Source organism: Lytechinus variegatus, chromosome 11 (genome assembly GCF_018143015.1).
Source record: "Lytechinus variegatus isolate NC3 chromosome 11, Lvar_3.0, whole genome shotgun sequence".
NCBI classification, from domain to species: Eukaryota; Metazoa; Echinodermata; class Echinoidea; order Temnopleuroida; family Toxopneustidae; genus Lytechinus; species Lytechinus variegatus.
This window is the reverse complement of record NC_054750.1, coordinates 24923470-24946581: the sequence shown is the minus strand read 5'-3', so window position 1 is coordinate 24946581 and position 23112 is coordinate 24923470. Positions and strand designations below refer to the sequence as shown.

Sequence of the window (23112 nt, the reverse complement as noted above, 5' to 3'; positions counted from 1 at the left end):
CCGTGCCTCCGCATCGCGTGTACATCAAATTTACCGCGCGAATGTTCAGCGAATACGGAGCACTTCCGCTCTGTATATGGCGTGTTCAGTTACCATGACAGTTTGCCCTTACGTGCCCGAGTTTTGAATGGGTGATCGTAAAAGTGGCGCGGCTCTGCTATAGTTACTGAAAGCATTTTTTATCGCTTGGTGCGGACTGTTTTAGCGCCGGCCTGGTACGGACCAAAAAATCATGAGTTACTGAAAACGGCATAAATTAGTTAAGGAATTAATATTAAAAAATAGGATTGACACCGTTTTATCCATAACGGAATTCTCCTTTTCAATAATAAGTTTCATTCAGCACAGTTCCCTTATGTGAGAAACACGGGGATATGGTGCACCAAATGTAACGCTGGGAACACCTTTTTCTTGTGCAAAATTTGCACCCTATGACGTTTTGTACACATTCAAAGGGAAGTAGACAAATTGTATACTTGTTAAACATGGAAAGGGTGCAGAGTTGTACGATTTGGGAAAGGTGTAAACTGGCACCATTTGAATATTACATTCTCTGCACTTTGCGAAGTGGCACCACTTGATGGTGTGAAGTGGCATTTCTGGGTGCATAGTGAAGCAAGAGTTACATTAAAAAAGTCTGAAGTATCATAAATTACACTTTTTATACAACTATTTTTTTATTAACCTCTGCAATTTCTGTGAGAATATCTGTAACATTTCTAAAAGGTCCACAATTATCCATAGGTTGCCACCGACTCTGTGAAATACCATCTCCGATACAAAGTGCTCGTCCGATTGGTCCATCAGCTGTTTGGTTAAAATGAGAAAAAAATATAAACTAGATGGATTTTCAACTAAAAACTTAAAACATCCGCCATTGCCAGTTAAAACATATATTTTACACTATTCAAATAATGTCCCCGTGGCCTTTGAAATTAGACAGCGAAATCTAATCCAGTAGTCCTAACTCACATGAGCCAAGTTTAAAATAAGATTTTTAATCGGCTATTATTGCTAAAATTGCTCTAAAAATTGCCTTCAAGTAGTTTTCTCTCATTTTCAAGATTGTGTTTCTTTATCCTCTGTCTTTTCTTGCTCCATGTAATTTTAGTCTTATATCCTTTTCTCAGCACCCTGAGCACATAATTAATGTGGATTTGGCGCTTTAGAATTACTATTACCCCCCACAATATAACTAATTTAAAGAAAAAAATGATATCTGTGACTTTTATTGACCTTTTACCCCATGATTCAAAAGTCAAAGAAGCTAATCATCCCTCCAATATGCTTATACAAGAACCAAATTTAAAGATTATAGCTTAACCCTTCGCACGCTGATGTTGCAATTTTGCACATTTGTAAAATTAAATTCAGCAATCTTAATAATTAGTTTTTTTACACTAACTTTATATAAGAGAAGCTAATAAATAGCAACTCAATTATCGTGAGAAATGAATATTCCAATGTATATGTATATGGCCGCTGTTTCCTGTGACCTTTGATCTCGTGACCCAAATAAACCCAATTTTAGACTGAACCTTGAATTTCTTCTTTATGTTATGCGATAACCAGATACTTTCAGTTACCCATTTATGAACTTTATTCTTTTGCGAAACATTCACTACTTTTATTACTCATTTATAATTTCTGACGATTTTCTTTGTGCTTCTTTTTTTTTATTTTTTTTAATACTTTTTTCGACAAAATTCGTCCGTGACATTAATTCTGCTATAAATAACAGCAAACTGAAAACAAAAATCAGACTACAAACAGATTTGCATTGACTTTGCAAGTGAAAAAAGTGTTAATTGGCTCCATAAAAAAATCATTAAGGTTTTAATTGGCCATTGTCGTTCTCAAGTAATTTCCTTAAAGTGTAATGATCTCTCAAATATCATAACAATACTGGATGAAAGTTAGGTATAGAGTTTAAGAGTAAATATTTTCTTTGTTTTATTAAAATGTATGAAGATCTTCTATTGATGTGGTTATTATACGGAGGTAACTGTCTAATTTCTGTAAAGTAAAAAAGAAAGATAATAAAATAAATCAACCTTGTGTAGTGTTGAAAGGACATCTCCCTGTTGAGTTTGCCCATGTTCCGTTTTCACCAACTGGAAATCCGACCCTCTCGAAACGCGGAGAAATCCACGATATATTCCGGCAAATTGCTTCACAAGATAGATGTACGATAATGAAGAGTTCAACGGAATTAGCAAAAATGACAAACCTCAAGTAATGATAATATTTAGAAAGTTAAATATTGGAAATGATCTAAACTTAACTCTACTTTCAAGAAGTGAACTGCAGTAGGCCTATAAAGTGCGGAAAATCTGGCTAAAACAAAACATGCGAATCAACACTCAAATACATTGTGATTTCAGGTAAGAAGTCAAGTAGGTGCATTCAATGGGTTCACAGAATTACGAAGTCACTATGTCTTCTTGACTTTCAAAAAGCACCCGAGAGGAAACTTTTCATAAACTTTTCATTTCACCTTTTCGGCCAAGAGCGTCAGGCCAAAATAAGGCTTAAGGAATCAAATTTCTGGTAACAAGCTGATCTATTTGGGGAAAGGTCCAGGAATATGCCTAAAATAACATATTAAAAGTTTTTAATAAATCCTCCTTTTCCGTAATCTTTTTGACAACCTGCAGAAAAGCACCCCCTATGTGTGTGAAAAACTTTGCATTTGTTCAGTAATTATGTTTCCGTCAATATGATTTCTTTTTCTTTCATGTAATACATGCATGTACGCATATAGTTAGTCGACTATAATTTCTTCTTTCCACGGGGATCCACAATTTTACAAGCTTTGCTTTTTAGTGGATCCCCCTCATTTCCATTTCCATTTATGATCTATATAATTATACTGGTTTTTTTACGAAGTAAGAATGCCCTTCTGTAAAATTGTATTTGATTTGTATTGTTTTATATTACTTTGTATTTGTTTTGAATGGAGATGAAATAAAAGAATAGAATTGAATTGAAAAAGTGTACTTTTTAACTTGATAGAAACTATGAAAAACAGAAAGAAAAGTAAAAAAAAAGAGGTATCATACCCATGATGTGTAATTTACAATAGAATTGGAAAATAGACTTTGCTTTATATTAAAATTTTCGCTCGCCCTTTGCGCTCACATTGCCTGTGTAATGAATTCCATTCAAGAGGATTAATGGCACTTATATATCCAGTTCTGAAACCATTTAAACACAATATTTTAGCTCGCACATCAAGCTTTCATTATTTTGTTTGATTTACACAAATTGTTTATATATATCAAAATTTTCAGCTCGCGCTGCGCGCTCGCATTGTGTGATTTGTGAGTAACCTATCCTCTTTGGAAATTCTTACCAAAATTTGTCAAAATGCTTCTTTATTATGTCAGTATATAAAAAAAAATCAAGCTCGTGCTTCGCGCTCGCATTGTTTAAATGTTTGTGAACACACAGCTTGTTTTTATTCAAATAAAAACGCGCTTAGACTGTCCAGTTCTCAGGTCGGAATATCAAAAATTTTGAGCTCGCGCTTCGCACTCTCATTATTTAATTGGTGATACTTTATCCTCTTCATTAATCACCAAAGAACAGTCCTAATTGAGTCCCTTTTCACATTACTCAGTACAATAAAATTTCGGCTCGCGCTTCGCGCTCGCATTGTTTAGTTAGATACTTATCTTTTTTTTCATAATTATAAAATTTCCTCTGAATTTTCCGGTCTAAGGATATAAAATATCAAACGATTTGAGCTCGAGCTTCGCGCTCGCTTTATATATTAAGACCACATGAGACACCTTATCTTGTTTTTGTTTTACAATAAACATTAACATGTTCTTAAAACTTCAGTCTTTAGTTAATTAGGGCTACCCCCTGAAAAACCGAAAAAAAAATCAGCTTATAGCGGCCAATCGAGAAAAAATGTTGATGAAAATATTTTCGGTCCCCCCTATTGGCGAAAGCTGGATCCGCCCCTGCTATCCACCCCATAAACATGATAGACATCCAATTTCGGTGCATATTCTACGGTTTAGGGAATAAAGAGATAATGATACAGGTAAGAGTGATCACAAGGAGACCAGCGTAGCTTAGCTGAAGATCCAAGATGCCGTCCAAAAATGGCTGCCAAAGCCATTTTCCAAAGTCTTTAATTTTGAGTAAGTGGTCCAGTATGTCTAAAAATTCAAGATGGTTTCCGAAAATGAAGTCTAAATAAATGGCTGCTGATATTTAAAATCTGACAGTTTTTTGTATCTAAACCATGGTTTAAAGGGTCAAATAATACGTTGGGACAAGTTAAAAGGGCAGTCAGTGGTCTACATGTAGTTTGCCAAAAAATTGAAGGTCAATTCCAAAAATGCAGTAGGAAATGGCTGCTGATACTTACAAATGGACATAGTTCGTTTTTTGTATCCACCAGCGGCCTTGGAGATATGGTCTACACTGGGGAGTTTGACAGCCTTTCTTTGTACGCCATCTTGGGGTTCCAAGTACCCCTTAAACTATGGAAGGTGCACCGAAATCAAATATGTGGATAATGAATGAGCTATGTCCATTTTCTGTCAGTGTGAATGGCAGCCAGTTTTGGGCGCCATCTTGGATTACGGAAACCCTAAGGAAATATATTCCTGGACCTATCCTGAAAAAATCCGCTTGTTACCAGAAATTTCCTTGTTAAACCTTATGCTCTTGGGCTATTCCTAACCTATACGACGCCTCCTTATCGATACAAATAGAGGACCTACCAATATTGAACACTGCATATTGGCCAAGCATTAAAGTTATGGTCCGGGCAGAAAATATTTGCAAAATACCGAAAATTTCATCAAAATCTAATAATAAATACAATTATTGAAGCTTAAAGGTTAGCAATATTTTGTAAAAGAAAATACAGTTGTCATGAATATTCATTAGGTGGGATGATGATGTCACATCCCCACTTTCAGTTTTCTTATGTTATTACATAAAATCATATTTTTCATTATTTCATACTTGTGTGAATAATATGTCTCCATTATCATGCTTATAATGAAATAAGTTGCAGCAATAAATATCTAATGCACTAAATCAGTTTTCAATCCAATTTTCTAGTTCTTGGAGGAAAAAAATTGAATAAACGTAATTTCATATAATAAAATACAAAAGAACAAGTGGGGATGTGACATCATCAGCCACCTCATCGATATTCATGACGACTGTTTTAAAAAAAATATCGCTAAAATTTAAAATGCAATAACTTTGTAATTTGTTAACCGATTTTGATGAAATTTTAAACATTTTGCTTAGTGAATTCTACTCTATTTATTAAGCTATAAATAATTTCAGCTCGGACCATTCCTTTAAATGAGCGCCACAAAACAGCAGTTGATATGGAGACTTGAGTCCATTTTATAAATAGAAAAGCAAGTACAATAGAGACCTTGCTTGGCTGTTGAGCCCCGTGTTTCCATAGTAGTTGTCATAATGGCATAGTTCCAGGTATTCAATGGCTACAATCCTACGGTATTAAACAAGTGGAATGCCTCTGTCAGTCTCGCCTCCATTACGTCATTCAAGCAACGCCGACTTTGAAAAACAACTATTGAATATTACCCCCCCCCCCCCGCAATTCACGTTGGTTAAGATTTCAGTGCTGACGACGCCGCCGCCGTCGGAAAAGTCTCGCTCTGCTATGCATGCGAGACTAAAACATAACTCCGCGCCGTGAATCCGCACGAAAATCGCACGATCGTTGTACGCAACCCTCAGAACATGCGATTAGCAGGATGTAATCACCCTACGTCTACGATGACCCTAGATCACATGAAAATGGATAAAGTATTCGATCAAAAATTTAAAATTTTACCTTTATTTTGAACCGAAATCACCGATGAATCTAGAAAACCGTTGGACCCTTATAAAAAAAATTGAATGGTATACCATTGACTACCATTTATCATACACCACTGATATACCATTGGAATACCATTCGCACAGCACCCACCATACACCAATGGTATACCATTCAAGCCTCAATGGTATACCATTCAAACTAATTTAAATAATTGGGACGTTACTATTACCATATTCATGAGCACCATTTACCATTCATATACCATTGATCAAACACCATTCACCATTGATCTACCATATGGCCACTATAGACAGGTTTACCATTGACCACCATTCACCATTCAGCCACCATTCACTGGCCTACCATTTACCATTCAGCCACCATTCACTGGACACCATTGGCCTACCAATTGCCTTTCACCATACACCATTCGCCTACCATTGACCATACACCATACACCATACACCATTCATGTACCATTTTCCATCCGCGTACCATTCATCGTACACCATTCGCGTACACCATTCACTGTACACCATTCACCGTACACCATTCGCATACCGTTCAACGTACACCATTCGTGTACCATTCGACACTCACCATTCAACTACCATTCGCCGTACACCATACACCGTTCACCATTGATTGACCATTCACTTTACACCATTTTACCATACACCATTGACCTACCATTTACAGTACACCATTGGCCTACCATACACCATTGAACTACTATTCACCGTACGGTAGGCTTACCATACACCATACACCATTGGCTTACCATACACTGTACACCATTGACCTACCATTTACCATACAATACTGTCATACCATACACTCTATACTATTAGTCAACCATTCAAATAACACCATTGGTCATACACTATAGACCACAAGTGTACATTCAATGGTAGACCAATGGTAGACAGAAGAACAAAGATGTGCAATGTATAGTAAGCCAATAAAGTACAGTGAATGGTAGACCAATGGTGTACAACATATCTCTGGGGTTAATGGTAGGCTTAATAATGGAATATGTATACACAAGAAAAATAAATGAAAGCAGTTATTTCAAGAACGTCATTAAATTGTTTTTACTATAAGAAGTTTAAGTACAGCATAAATGGCACAGAGTATTCACAAGTATAGACTTTATAATTAAAGCACATAAGTTATTAATATATATGACTTAGTCTTAGCTACTCGTTGATATCTCTGTCAATCTTGTTATGAAAAAAATAAACATGTATCAAGACAGATCGAGTTTGATTGAAAAACACAACAAATGAAGACTAACATTTCCAAGAATAAACCTGTTCTCTCTTATTGCTTTTTACATGGATTGAGTACTTGGCAAAACCACTGTTCTGCGTACAAACCTGATACTTGATGTTAAATCTGTTGTGTGTAATTGCTTTCAACAATATTAATAAACATTTTTTTTACTAATAAGTTCAAGTACAAAAGAGTATTGACAGGAATGGTATAAAAGCACCATATTATGAATACATGTGACTGCGCGACACTACAAGAGATCAATGATTACACTCCACATAGGTATTATGTTAATCTTCCTATAAATAAATTTACATGCAAGACAGAATTTGGAAAACAAACTAATGAACACCAAATTTTGAAGATTAAACTCAAAATGTGCGATAGCCTTCACATGGCCAAATGAATAAAGGGTACCACACCTAGAAGAAATGAAATATCCCCAAAAGGGGGAAAATAGTACCCCGTCCCCCAAATTGTTCCCTTTTTTTCTTTTCACCTAAAAAGATATATCAATGGCGTGTTTCTACAAAGAATTGTTAAAAAGTATTACCCGCCTAAGTATCCAGAATCCTGGATAAGTTTCCTGTAGAAACAAACGCGATGCAGTTAATTGATAAATTGCATCGCGCAAAATACGGTTTCTCATAACCATCTTTGAGAGGTGGTTATTGCCATGTTAATCCGTTTAACTTTTCTGTAAACATGGGGCAAAATAGCATTCATGTCTGGCTTAAGTGCTTGAACCCAGAAGTGCGATCTCACAGTATACATATATTCTGGCCTGTTTAATCTCGCCAGCTGATCGCGAAACATGTATACCTGCTACAATGAGTGAGATCTACCATGAATTTTGAAAATTTTCCTGACGAGATGCAATTTTTGACATTCCAAAATGCAATGTTGATGTTATAGGTTGAATTTTCCGATTTCTGCCGTATTTGCGAAGCGAAATGCAAGTTAATCAGATTCTTTGGTCTGTAGAAACAGCTTGGTTTAAGAGCGATAAGGTTATTCGAGTCTGGAAAAGATAAACTGTTTTTAATGATTTACTGTAGAAACATGCCAAAAGTTTATCATAAATACAATAAAGATACATTAAGAAATAAATAATATATCACACATAGAAAGAAAATATAATGAAAATAGGGAAAGAAAATTATTCAATTTGGAACACTAAAAAACATAAAAAATAGAGACCTCTTTTTGCAAAATATATAGAAAATAATATATACAAGAGCAAGATACCCACTTATTTCTTTTCTGTCTATTTTTGCTGTGCTGAATCAGATGAATAACTCAACTATGTGTGAGAAATAATATGATTGTCTTACACAGAATCAGTAGTCAATTGTAATTTGTTACAACCTAGCTTGGACAAAATTTGAATTCATATAATACAAAAAATATATAAATTGTGATTTTGTATATTCATGAGGACTTGAAGAGAACAGTTTTACCAAAAAATAACAACTTTAATTCGTCATAACTTCGTTAATCCTCAACAAATTTTGATGAAATTTTAAGTGCTTTTTGTTTGTCTGATGTACACTTTGAATTGTATCACATAACTTTCAGTCTCGAGTACCTCTAGCCCTTCAATCGAATGGGTTGGACGACTGGTTACATTTTACACATAAAATAGTTATAAGGAGAATGAAGGGGACCATAGAAAGAAAGCATGAGAAAAGGGGAGATTTTGGTAGGGAGAGAATGAATCAGAAAAGCATCATGCTGAAAATTTCATTAACATCTAATAATAACAAAGTTATTGAATTTGAAATTTCAACAATATTTTGGTAAAAAAATTAACCTAATGTACACATGATCGTCAGGAATATTTGCTATGCTTATTGTATAAAATGCAATCATAATTATTTAATATTATCATACATGTGTGTATGATATGTCCCAAGTATCATATCATTATTTCCAGCAATGAATATCTTCACATTAAAGGTCAAGTCCACCACAGAAAAGGTTGTTTTGAATCAACAAAGAAAAATCAGGCAAGCATCATGCAAAATATTTCATCAAAATCGGATGCAAAATAAGAAAGTTATGACATTTTGAAATTTCGCTTATATTTCACAAAATAGTTATATGCACAATTTACCCACATGCATATGAGAGAATCGATGATGTCCCTTTTTGGTTTGTTTTTCATTGTTTGAATTCTACAATATTTCAAATTTTACAGATTTGACAATAAGGACCAACTGGACTGAACCAAATAATGTTAAGCAATGGTAACTCCACATGTTCAGTGAGAAATAAAACTTTATTTCATAGGTCAATGGGGAGAAAATTATATTTCATATTCAAAAAAACAAAAGAAAAGTGAATGAGTGATGTCATCAGTTCCCTCATTTGCATACCGACCAGGATATGCATATAACTATTAAGTGAAATTGAGTGAAACTTAAAAATGTCATACCTTCCTTATTTTTCATCCGTTTTTTATGTTTGATTTTTCTCTTTTTAATCAAATCAACATTTTGTTAGGGTGGACATGTCTTTGAAATAAATTTTCACTCCATTTTTTATAGTTCTCGGAGGACAAAGTGTAAATAAGCACGACTTCTTGTAATAAAATACAAAAGAACAAGTGGGGATATGACATCAGCTTGGGTACGTCATGGTCTAGTGGTTCTGACTCTCACCTTACAAACAGAGGGTCATGAATTTGAGTCCTAGCCATGGTGTGTTTTCCTTCAGCCCGAAATTTATCCACACTGTGCTGCACTAGACCCAGGTTAAGTGAATGGGTACCCGGCAGGATTAATTCCTTGAAGCTGTAATAAGAAATATTGGATGAAAACAATGCAAAGGACAGTATATTAGCTACGGGTTCAAAACATCAATGCTTGTCGTGTGTGTAAGCTTTCTTTAGAAGTTCATATATTTTTTTAAATATCGAGAAATTTACAGTATACACTACCATTCAATTGAATGGTACCAATTAACAAATACTAACAAAACATTTTGTAAAATATGATAAATAAATTTATGTTTAACCATAGATGGGAAGAAAATAACCTATTATCTAATGGGAGGCCCCAATGATGACAAATACCACAACAAATGAATACCTGAGGACAAAGCGTCCACCCCTCCCCCTCAGCCAACATACTGATTTTTTTTTTTCAGCTATGCCACTGCAGGAATACAATCTGTTTTATCTCATGAAGCTTTGCAATTTTTCCTACTGAAGAAAATTCTTACACACATACCTTTCATAACTCCATTTTTTTTCTTGTACACGGCACGTTTTCTGTGTTCAACACCCGTCGTGTCATTCCCAGATAAGGCTGGACCATTAACCTTATCATCCAGTGTATCCGTCGTCCAAACTTTGAAAATGAAATAAAATCAATTTGAGTGTTGTAAAATCTGCATGTATGTGCAGATACAAACAAAAATAGAATACTAATATAGTAATAGAAAAAGAATGATCTTAGAACATTAATTTTAGAGATATTTTTCATGGATCTCTGATTACCAGCCCAGAATTCAGGAAAACAATAAGGAAATGTGATATTGTTCAGCTTAGTTCAGACAAGGCTGTATTATAACTGTGCATGATTTATACTAGTAATAGCTATGTCATCTGAAATCAAATTTCCAGAGCAGCAATTTTCAAAAGGAGGGTAATCGATGACATAAATTCCATTTCCCTGGTATTGACAATCACAGAAGCGGATCCAAGTGGGCACATTTGACCTGGGGTCCGTTGTATATTTAGAGTTGCAATAAATCGCAACTCTAAATATCATGCGCAACTTGATTTTCAACCAATCAACAGCGCGCATTTGGGACTTGCGATTGATTTTTTTACCTGCGTTTAAACGCAACTCTTTCTGCAATGGACCCCTGTGCCCCCACCTTGAGAGCAAGATAAGAATGTGGCTTTCTTACACAAGTGTTCCCCCCCCCCTTCGAAAGTTACAGCAAATATTTATATTGAAAATATTGTCTCATACAAGAGGATCTCTTTTTTGGTTTGCTTGTTATTTAAAGTTTCCTTGGGAAAATCTGCCCCACTACCCCCTTTGAGAAATCATGGATCCGTTCATGGACAATCATATGTCAGTGGATGAATTCCAGACATTGTTTTAGGCAAGTTTTGATCAGTAAATAAATAAAAACAGATAAAATGTGATCACAGGACAAACTTAAAAAAGGATAAAATTTACTTTAAAAATTGATATGCCTAGCCCCATGAAAAGATCTAATAATACCCTCCCGCATTAATGCTTCACAAGTTTCACACCAGCCAACTTCGAGCAAAACTCCCCACCAGAAATTGTCTACACACATTTTGAGGTCAATACACAATATGCCCACCACTAAAATATTGCGGATTGCTTGGATTTGCCGTCATGTTGATATGGACCGAAGTTATGCGACCAGAAGATTCGCATGTGGCATGTTGGCTGTTTGTTCGCCACATGTAAGCATGATTTGTTCGCTAACTTCAGTCCCAATAAACATTACAGCGAATCCAAGCAATCCGCGAAGTGATGTCTACGGATTAGATCAACGCATCGAGATCGAAGACTAAATACAGCCGTTCCAGATATTTTGAAAAGCGGTGGTATTAACATCGAAATGTGACTGAGAGACCTGTCATGACATTTGGGAACAAATTTTGGTGATGAGGTATGCTGGTAATCGGCCGGTGCAAAACTGCATTAGCACCACTTTTCTCTGCATAATTATTGCAGCCTCTGTAGAAAAATTGAATAGGAATCGTTTGTCACTCTGTCCAGTCACAGTTCCACACACAAAGTGCACATTTCACCTTACGTGCCATGAGTGGTAGAGTGTAACTTTATAGGGGCTGCGTAGCCTTTATCATTTTTTAAACTTTAGGACCCCTTCCATGTTTCACCTCCATTTTATCTCATTTACCAACATCCATCAACAACAACAAATTTATAGGCCTAATTCCAAAACATTATTTGTCGGCAAGTTTTCAATTTCAGTGAATTAACGTTGTGCAGTAGGCCCTACGTGTTTCACAATTAACGTTTTGACAGTCTTGACATTAGTTTAACAAATCATTCATTCATGAATTCAACGTATTCAGAGACGGTTTTTTGTAAAACATTGACAATAAACATCAGGCAATATGAGCGAATTACTAATCTATTCAATGCTCCCCGAGCTAAACTCAGCCAACACAAAGCATAAGCACTCCCTATCGTCATAGCCACGTCCCGGCCGCGTAGAGCAGCGGCCAGCGCCAACGGGGCAATGGCGGTGGCAGTGCAGTGGTCGTGGTAGTACACCGACATCTAATATTTTGAGACAATTTGAGAAATAAATCAAAGAAATTTGTTATAGAACTTACTGTTTAGACTTCTACAAATGACTTTGAAGTCGCTGTCCGAATCTGACCCATGTTCCTTTCGTTTTTGATGAATTATCGACGGACTTATCAACAGCAAAACGGCGGTCCTGGTAGATGGAGTTTTCTTTTTCAAATATTGTAATTGGCGGTTGGACGCACGTGCGCGCGCGTGCAATAGAGCTAGCTAGCAAGCAGCCAAGCGGCCCAGCCCTGCTTGCCAACGCATATGGGGGGGGGGGGGGAGGGGGTGGATTAAAACCAAATCAGGGGTGTCTTCTTTTTCCTCTCGATTGCTTCTGGGTTGGAAACCATGATGGCGTGAGTGCCACTGTTTTCCTTGGATCTTGGAATCTATGAAAAAAGTTTTCGATCCCTTCACTTTTTTTCCTGTTCTCTCTCTTTTCTTTTTTATTTTCGTTGTCTTTTTTTTCTGTTAATCTTTCTTTTCTTCTTTGCCTTTTTTCTTTTCTTGTTTTTTCCCCTTTATATATATATTTTTTTTACTCACTCCTCTTCCCTTTTAATTTGCTTTTGTAATGATTGAAATTGAGATTTCATTCAGTAGATTTCTTTTCTGTTAGATTGTACTATACCCTGTATGGCGGCAGGGAATTTTGATAGGGGTGAGGGAGCAAGACCATGTGGATAAATCATTTCAATCAAGTAATGCCGGTCTATAGAATAGCTCTCCTCTTTATAAACGCCGTCCACAAGTGGGAAAGAATATTTAGGGTCTAAAAATAGAATTAGAATTTTGAAAATATCATTTGTAAAAAAAGGGTGAAATAATTCATGATTGGAAGCAGCTATAATAGCGTACAAATGGGTTCAGATGGGGCTTTTGACGTTGCAGACAGACCAAATCAGGGTTTGCGGATGGGAATTTGATAGAGGTTGGGGGACCAAGACAACCAACAGTGAATTCATTTTGAGCAAAATATGGGGCATTGCAAGAAACTTGCAATCGAAGCAATCGAACGCAAATCAATTTCAGACTCCAAAATCATGAGAGTCATACTTTTCATTGCAAACTTGCAACTGATCCATAAAAAAATCCAAATTGATATGTTCTAGATAAACTTAATGTATCATCACCTGTAAATTTGCATCTGATCGAATTTTGGGATTGATTGCAAATATCTTCTTGGAACACTCAGTATATAGTTCTTTTTACAAAAAGCGGCCATAAACAAGCAAAATGATTATAAAAATAGAATAAAACTTATTAATTAAAAATTAAAACCCTTTTTATCAAAAAAGGTTTCATTGACCGATTGATTTTATTTTTGCACCCATTGCATCAGATTTAAATTTAGAAGGTAATATGTACAATTGTAAAATATAACAAATTTATAATATTGTATCATAACCACTGGATCAATAATATTTAAACACATATAGACCTTTTACTTAATAAGGACAAAGACAATTTAAAAGAATGCAAGAGACCATGTTTACAATCATGAGCGATTACACTTGATTTGGGGAAGCTGCTCGCATAAAAGTCACAGGTCAGATATTTAATTAACTCTAAATACCTTTTAATCTTTGATATATTTTCTTTAAATCTTCGGAATTATGTTAATGGGTAATGCACTTGGGCATATCATTCACCATTAACACAAATGGCATTCAATAGGCAAACACCACTAAGCCACTATAGCTTTACAATTATCCAACATGATTATATATACCACTAGGCACATACTACTAAGACACCATATTGATACCAATCATACCATTATAGAGGCACACACTACTGAGACACCATTGAATACCACTGAGACACCATTGTATACCACTGAGACACCATTGGGTATATAATGATATACCATGCAGTCATACCATTAGAGGCACATACTACTCAGACACCATTTGACACCACTGAGACACCATTGGGTATAAGGTATACAATTCATCATACCAGTCATACCATCATAGAGACACATACTACTGAGACACCATTGAATACCACTGAGACACCATTGTATACCACTAAGACACCATTGGTGCATGGTATACAATTCATTATACCAGTCATACCATTAGAGGCATACTGAGACACTATTGAATACCACTGAGATACCATTGAATACCACTGAGACACCATTGGATGTATGGTATACTATTCATCATACCAATCATACCATTACAAGCACATACCACTGAGACACCATTGAATACCACTGAGACACCATTGTATACCACAGAGACACCATTGGGTATGGTATACCATGCAGTCATACCATTAGAGACACATACTACTGAGACACCATTGAATACCACTGAGACACCATTGTATACCACTGAGACACCATTGGTGCATGGTATACCATTCATTATACCAGTCATACCATTAGAGGCATATACTACTGAGACACTATTGAATACCAGTGAGACACCATTGTATACCACTGAGACACCATTGGTGTATGGTATACCATTGATCATACCAATCATACTATTACAGGCACATACTACTGAGACACCATTGAATACCACTGAGACACCATTGTATACCACTGAGACACCATTGGATGTATGGTATACTATTCATCATACCAATCATACCATTACAAGCACATACCACTGAGACACCATTGAATACCACTGAGACACCATTGGGTTAATGGTATACCATTCATCATACCAATCATATCATTAGTCACATACCACTGAAACACCATTCGGTATATGGTATACCATTTACCATTAAATAAACTACCAATTACCATTAAGAACTTACCATTGAAACACCACTTAAATACCATTCGCGTACCATTTACCATTCAGATCACCATTCAACTACCATTCGGCACCATTCAAATACCATTGGCGATTTTTATAAGGGGAGTTTTCTGCCATGCTTTGAATAGAATCACCGATTAGATGTTCTGTATCCATTGCAGACATATTGGTTTTATCAAGGTAGATATTCAAATCAGCCTCGATACTTCCTGGTCTTAGCGCCCTACATACTACCAAAACGCCTTCTAGACCTGTATTTGATCTTAGGCCTTTTTCCATCTTCACAAAAGATAAAACCAAGAAAACAGTGATATATTTCATACATGTATTATCTACCCTCGAAAAACATTCCTATGAATTTGACATCTTTGCATGAATTATCATGACAGCCACTAACGTAAATCCGGTCCGAGCAGTGGATGGGGTGGGGGATCATAACAATATATTCACAATTCAAAATGTTGGGGACACCCTACACCAAGAGCTGTGTAAAAGGGGGTATATATACACAATACTACAATCTTTCGGTTAAAGGCAAATAACGATTTTTTCCCCGATAACTTTATTGCAATCTGTTGTGATATAAAGTAATGAATTACAGTTAATATCAATATGCGAGCAAGCGAGCTAATAATCAGCAGATAGAAGACTTCTTTCAAGGAGTGTGTAATTATTGCAAAAATGTAACAAGTGAGTGTAATGAATGAGATGTTGTTTGAAGTTTGCATGGTGGCATGTACAATCGCTGATGTGGTTTACGGTACACCATGTGGAGTGTTGTAGAAAGGACCGTAAACCGGAAGAGATTGATGAGTTAAAAACAGCTTGAGTAGTAGGATGGATAAGGAGATGCTGGCTTGAGTCGGTGAGTAGAAATGATGAGTAGAAGCAGTAAAAAGACTCGACGTTTCGGGCAGGTTGACTCTCCGTCTTCAGGTTTACAGTCCTTTTCAGGACTACATTCAAGAAAGATCACTAGTTCTCTACTCTCAAATCTCTACTTTCTCGACTATCCATTTCTTTTCTTCTTCTATCCACTGTTTCTACAACATGCACTCCACATGGTGCACCGTAAATTACATCAGCGATTGTAATGAGTGAGTCTTGAAAATGTTGCTTCAGTCGTTTAAAATGATATGTCAAAAAGAATGATAAGGGTAAATAACCGCTTAAACTTTACGTAAAGGACATATAAAAAGCCAATAAGGATTGAACAATCGAGGTTTTGTTCAATGCAAACTAATTTTGTCACTGACTGAAGGCGGGCGCGGGTGAGAATGAAAGAAAATGAGATCATGATTTTAAGGATTAAAGGTGCTTTATAAAATGATCAGAGATCATCACGGGTAATCACACACACACACACACACACAAATCGTTCCACTTTTTCCTGAGACACCCAGTATGATGCTTTGCGTTTCTACGATAAAATGGCTGGTCCTGTTCTAAATTTCAATACATAGACATACATCAATTCAGAACTCCGTATGGATTTCTTTGAAAAAAGGGGGAAATCCTATAATGTCTCAATAGAGATTAGAGAAGAATGTAGAAAATGCCGAAGTGATGTTCAAACTATAATCTAACTACACATTATAGTAGCAGTAATGTAATTATGGTTATTGCAGTATATCATTATAATAGGATAATAGCACGTTTTGTAAGGCGAGAATTAGCGATATTATGAAACTTACAAAGTTGGTGATATTGGAAGCCGTTTCTTTATATATCATGGAAGTTTGGTCATGAAGCTCTTCGCGAAATGGTATAGCAAACCGTACATTCAAAACTTGTATATTGGTTAGATCTGGAAAAAAGAACACAGGAATTAAAGTTAGTGGATTATCCAGGGAAGAACCAATTCATTGCCCTGTGTAAAAAAAAATCATACCTGAGATTTGAGACGAGAGGAAATCTCATTAAGGTAGGTACTCATGTCGTTCCATGACATGAAGATTTGGGTTATTAATGGTATTCCATTTAAGAAGGCAACTTTCCTTATATTGAATATGCTCTCCACTCTTAGTATGCTATCACTGCCAGGGCTGTCGCTAACGATGGGGGGGGGGGGTGCGACATCCCAATACTCTGTCTGGATATCGTCGGTAAATCTGCGTTGGCGTCGGGGGAAAAAGTTAAAGAAAAGTGGAGAGAGAGGAATAAAAAGGGAGAAAGAGGAAAGAACATGGCATAAGCGATTTTTTGTCTCGCCCATTAATGAAATTAACCAGAAATATTGTGAGGGCACGCAGCAGAATTATATCGAAATTTCATTGCGATTCTTGTACGTAAACTTTGACGTTGACCTGAAAATGATCTTTGACCTTACCATGTGACCTGCAACTAATCCATAAAATGCAAGTTTCCAAAGTACATCTACAACCCAAGTTTGGGTAAAAAGTGACTTACGGTTGTGAAGTTATGTGTCATAAGAGAGTCTTGCACGTAAATTTTAGCGTTGACCTGAAAATGACATTTGACCTAACCGTGCGACCTTGGAATGCACCATAACATACAGTTCCCAAAAGTACATCTGAAAATCAAAATAAAAATCCATATTTTATTGTTCGAAATAGACAAGAAATGAAATACTCCGAAAATTTTCTATGCCCAATTGATCGTGGGCCCGGCAGCCGGTGTGCAACGTCGGATCGACGAGGCTCTATCCCTTTAACCGTTGAACGCCAAACAGGGTAGCAGCAACTCCCATCTTTTTACGTCTTTTGGTCTCAACGCAGCCGGAGTTTGAACCCCCGATCTCCCGGTTGTGAGACGGACGCTCTTACTAACTGGGCCAACACACCGGTCTACCATCCAAGATTGATTTAAAAGCAATTTACGGCTGCAGAGTTATATGTCATAAGAGAGTCTTGCAGGTAAACTTTAACGTTGACCTGAAAATTGCCTTTGATCTTATCATGTGACCTTCGACTGCAGCAAAACATGCAGGCCCCCTCGTACATTTACCATCTGAGTTTGGTTGAAAAGTGACTTACGGTTGAAGAGTTGTATGTCATGAGAGAGTCTTGCATGTAAACTTTTAACGTTAACCATTAACTTTATTTTCAAATTCCGGGGGGGGGGACCACTTCCATTAACGAGTGGATACCAGGTGCGACCATGGAGTTTCGAAAAGCACCCTAAGCAAGGGAAGCACGTCTTTCTCAGAATACTAAAATACATCTCTTGACAAGGATTTGGCATGTGAGGCTCTACCCTTGACAAGTATTGGGCATTTGACCGAAAAGACGTACGTTTTCTCACGACATATTACATTTTCAGTAATTTAAATAACGTTTTTGATACCCATATAACGTTACATATACGTAACGTGCTAACTCTTGAAAATGAATTTTGCACACGAAACGCAGATTGAATGTTTCCGTTGCAGGCGTCAAATGTAAAAAAGTTCTCATGTCACACAACTTGCATGACAGGACAGTGTTTAACAATGGGCCCAAAAGTCTCTTTCAAAATCAATATACCGTTGTAAAGTCCGTCTGCGTTGCACAGCGAAAAGTCCGGAAGTCTCCCCTTCACCTCTGGTGGGCGAGACAAAAAGGAAATAAAAAAGAGGAAAAAAAAGGAAGGAAGGAAGAAAGAAAGAAAGGAGGCAAAGAGGAAGAGGAAAACAAATTAAAAATGATGGAAAACAAAGGGAGAATAATCAGACAGAGGAGGGGACATGGTAAATGAGGTTTAGATTAGGTAATACCTCGTAGATATACAGATGCTCGTGTCGTCTCCAAAATTTCTCCATTTCTACCTTCGCCTCTACAGAAGTAATACCCGATGTCATTGTGCGAAGCAGACATGATTATCAATGGATTCCGATTCTCACTGTCTGGCAAAAGGACACCGTCGCCTTCTTTCCTGACAGTTTTGTACCAGTGGTACTGCTTGGCATGGTTGAAACCGCATACCAGATTCACATTGGCATTGACATTGACTATCTGGCTGGACGGATGGTGAGAAACCTCTATTGGAACTGGAACAAGAACATGAGAAAGCCACGAAGATGTAAAAATAACAATTGTTATGATGGATAATGGTGATAACTGTACAAGACAAAAGAAGGAGATAGAAGTGATAGTGTCAAAAAATATAAGCAATGAGGCCTATGTTTAAATTTTCGGTTTCGTCTTGTCTTCCATGTCCGGAACGACACCGTATGAGTTGTGTGTACATAATCATTCAAAAAAAGTTTTGAGGTGAGAACTAGGCGAGGGTTTTGTGTTTTTTATTGTAATTAAGAGGTTATGAGAACTCTTCCCGGAAAGAATCGGTAATGAATTTGATCTAAACCTCCGGTAACTAATGGCTAATAGTGAAATAAACACATGTACAAGTTGAAATGATTTGCACGATACAATACTTTATTCAATGGAGATTGGAATATAATTACTTACGAATGGGTTCATCACAATGAATCCCGTCATAATTATCTTGGCATTCGCACTCATACTGTCCTTGTCCTACATTAATGCAGACACCATGGACACACTGATCTTGATCGATACAAGGATTAGTGTTTGCTTAAAAAAAAAAGAAAGAAAAGGAGAAAGTAGTGTGTAATAAGAATGTAGCATCCAGAATAAAGGAACGAGGGCGACATACTGCATGACGTTTGTATGTTATTCAGATCAGTCTTTACATTCGCATGAAGCCCCCTCCGTACAGTTTGAATAATATCTTTCAAACTGTGTAACATTTATGTGTTCTTCGTATAATTTTATCCTGTTTGCACATATAAAACTCATTTAGTTCAGCCCCATAATAGCAGCTGTGCAATAAAACCTGATATTTTTTGTATATCCCTAACAGAGATAAACAATTATAACCTTTAGAAAATGTTGTATTATGTATCACGTTTGAGGAAGATGTCAGAGGGATCGTTCAGAAAAAGGCAAACTGTGAAAAAATCCTTTTTCTTTGTAAACTTCCTCTTGGTTTGCACAAACCTATTTCACAGTTGAGTCCGGTAAAGGTATCCATGCAGTCACATCGGTATCCGCCATCAGGAAGGTGATTACAAGTACCTCCGTTTAGACAGGGATTTGAGAAACATGCACCTTTCCAATCATAAAACAGTACAAATCATGAAATCATAAATCATATGAAAATGGTCATTGGCTTATAAACTGCAAGCTAATGGAACATATTCAGTCACTTGTGAATTTCATATCAGAATGAGAGCAAAAACATCTATAGGCATGCACAACTGATTCATAAAAAAAACTCTATATTCATAAATCAAGTTAATTAGAATCTATGGAAAATAAGCCATCCCACAATTATAAAATTATGATGATGATGATATATTGTGAAAGGGATGGAAACATAATTTTAAAGTATTAGCATAAAGAAATGTTCGAAATCTTGAAAATACTGATTTCCTTATTTACTAAATAACCTGATGCATCTCGTTTATATCTATGCTATATTTTTACAATAAACCAATGCGTACGTGGCGTGCGATAGCCAATCATGCAAAGCGGATACTCCATTTCCTCTTATGAGCCGATGACATTGAGACATGTTACCATGCAAGGCGGGGGGTTGGTATGAGGGACTAACGGAGATGCAACAGGATATCTTGTAAATTAATAAAATCAATATTTTCTTGATTTACTACTATAACAATGATGCATCTCCTTTATATTTATAACAGACCAACACGGATTCAGCCTTAGGGAGGCATGTCTGAAAAAAGAAGTACGCAAGAATATAGGGAGATGAAGACGCGGAAGCAGCTCTGCTGAACTAAACGCAACCACAAACTAGCTCGAAAAGGAGTCGCGAAACACTGCGCGGAAAGATTCACGAGATAAGCCAAGGGATAAACCTATTTGGGAACACGCACGTCGAAAACCATTTCAAAAGCCCAGACAGGATATCAGAAGGAAAGAAGTCTGAAGCGCGATCAATTGGTTCTAGACAAAAACGAATGCGTGGGAATCACCTGGAGTCCACGCCACTCCCACCTAAGTGTTCTGGAGCAATGCAGCGGTGATCACAAGGATGAACACGCCGGGCGCCGGTGGCAGAACGAACGGGAAGGCCCGTAAGTCACGGGAGGCAACAAGGACTGATTCCTCAAGCGACGAGAGAATGGGGCCCCAAGCTTCCATTTGGAAAAGCTCCTGTGAAGTGAAAATGAAGATCACTTTCATGTTGGGACTCATCCTCAGTTGGAGTTAGGGTTCACAACACTCGGGGTAGACAGATATAGAATGTCTGATACCTTCACAATCACATCCTCTCTGGTCACCATGTACCGAACGGGAGGATGGTGATGGCCAGCGAGGCGACTCAAGTGCGCCGAATGGAGAGGCCAGTTTTAATGAAAAAAGGAAGCCTTCTCGCCAGAAGCACACGACTTTTAAGTTCTCGCGCAAACTTTACCCAACTTTGTGGGCAGCCTTTTAAATGGACTGTTTGGACTTGGCTGAAGCCCTGGTAGCGGAACAACCACATCTGCCCCTGCCACTAAGGCAAAAGGTTAACCAGTCGTCTGGTTTGGGCTTGCCAACCCGATGGGGCAGGTGCGCCCATAGGGCAGGTATCATGGCAAAAGGTGCGGCCATCAATCTTCTTCATGAGAATGTCAGATTATCATGAGCTCGACGGGTCGAGCTCTTGTGTCTCTACTGACTAGGGGCTCGCAATCCTTTGCTGATGCTTCCTTCAGAGACTGACAAAACATCGAGCCTAGTATTTACCGGTAAAAGAGTCCCACGCTCTTATGCCGGTCATGTTGCGACCCGATAGCCGGTGGGTAACACCGTGCAGGAGTTGAGGTTTTCTCTACAAGTACAACACTCCCCCCAAATTTCAGGTCCCGACTTTGGATCCTTGGCTGTTATACACCGGCTTGGTTCTTCCAAAGCGGCAGCTGTTGGATCATCAAGGAATGAATCGAATACGCTCATCTACTTAGTAAAGTTCTTAACCTGAAAAAAACAAAGAGAGGGGCGAAAAGAACAGAGCAAGGGCGGGGTGGACAAGAAACGGAAGGCAATTCCAAGGTCAACATTTTATCAGTATTAACATTTCTGATAATTGAGACAACGAAGACGACGGATTAAGAAGGCCACCTGCGATAAGAACAGTGTTTTTGATTAATCAAAACGAACTAAAGTCGTTACTAAGCAAGATAGTGCTTCTTGAGACTTGAGTCCGAAGACAAAATATATAAAGATTAGCTGTGATAAAAAAAAAACCCAGTTTCGGGGGGATAATCAATTTAGAAGAAGTCGTTAAATTAATTACAACAAGATTCTTAATGCTAGGTCCGAAGACAAGATTAGGAATACCAGCTGAAAGAAAAAAAACAGCAACATATATTTGACTTTTTTATTGATTAAAACGAACCAAGCGTCATTAATTAATTAAGAAAAATGGTTCGCTACAAAGTCAAACGAAGACAAGAAGCCCGCCTGAAAGTTTTTTTTTAAATCAATTAAGGCGAATTAATAATCGCTTATTAATTAAACAATAGAAGGTTTCCAGGAAAAAAAGTCCAAAGACAATTCAAGAAATCCATCTGAAGAAAAAAATTCTTCCAAGGCAAAAAAAAATCGGGCTGTAAGAAAAAAAGGTCGAATTCAGGGGAAAAAATGATTTATCATTCACACGGATTAATTATTGTAATTAATTAAGATAACCAAGGGCAGCGATTAAACAATGTTAAATGTTAAAAAGAAAAAAAAACACGGCGTCGCCAAACCAACTCGACCTAGATAAGAAGAAAAAGGACAGAAAAAATTAAAGACAATAGCGAGAATTAAAAAATCAAAACGAAGCAAGAAGAATTATAAGTCCAGTGTCGCACAATATTACTACTAATGCAAGGTGAAACGAGCGCGAAGCCTACTTGGGAGAGTTATCGAGATCTCTGCCC

General features: G+C 37.0%; 1 protein-coding gene across 1 annotated transcript in view; it reads right to left on the bottom strand.

Annotated features, from left to right (window-relative positions):
* The window catches only part of LOC121423495, a 45099-nt gene that overhangs the window by 20252 nt on the left and 1735 nt on the right, over positions 1-23112 (bottom strand). Inside the window, exons 2-9 of the mRNA XM_041618843.1 lie at positions 20171-20281; positions 19619-19744; positions 18925-19197; positions 16904-17016; positions 15299-15488; positions 5843-5890; positions 2055-2171; positions 686-807 (exon numbers count right to left, since the gene is read on the bottom strand). Of these exons, the coding sequence (XP_041474777.1) occupies positions 686-807; positions 2055-2171; positions 5843-5890; positions 15299-15488; positions 16904-17016; positions 18925-19197; positions 19619-19744; positions 20171-20281 (1100 nt within the window). The remainder of the gene's footprint in view (positions 1-685; positions 808-2054; positions 2172-5842; positions 5891-15298; positions 15489-16903; positions 17017-18924; positions 19198-19618; positions 19745-20170; positions 20282-23112) is intronic.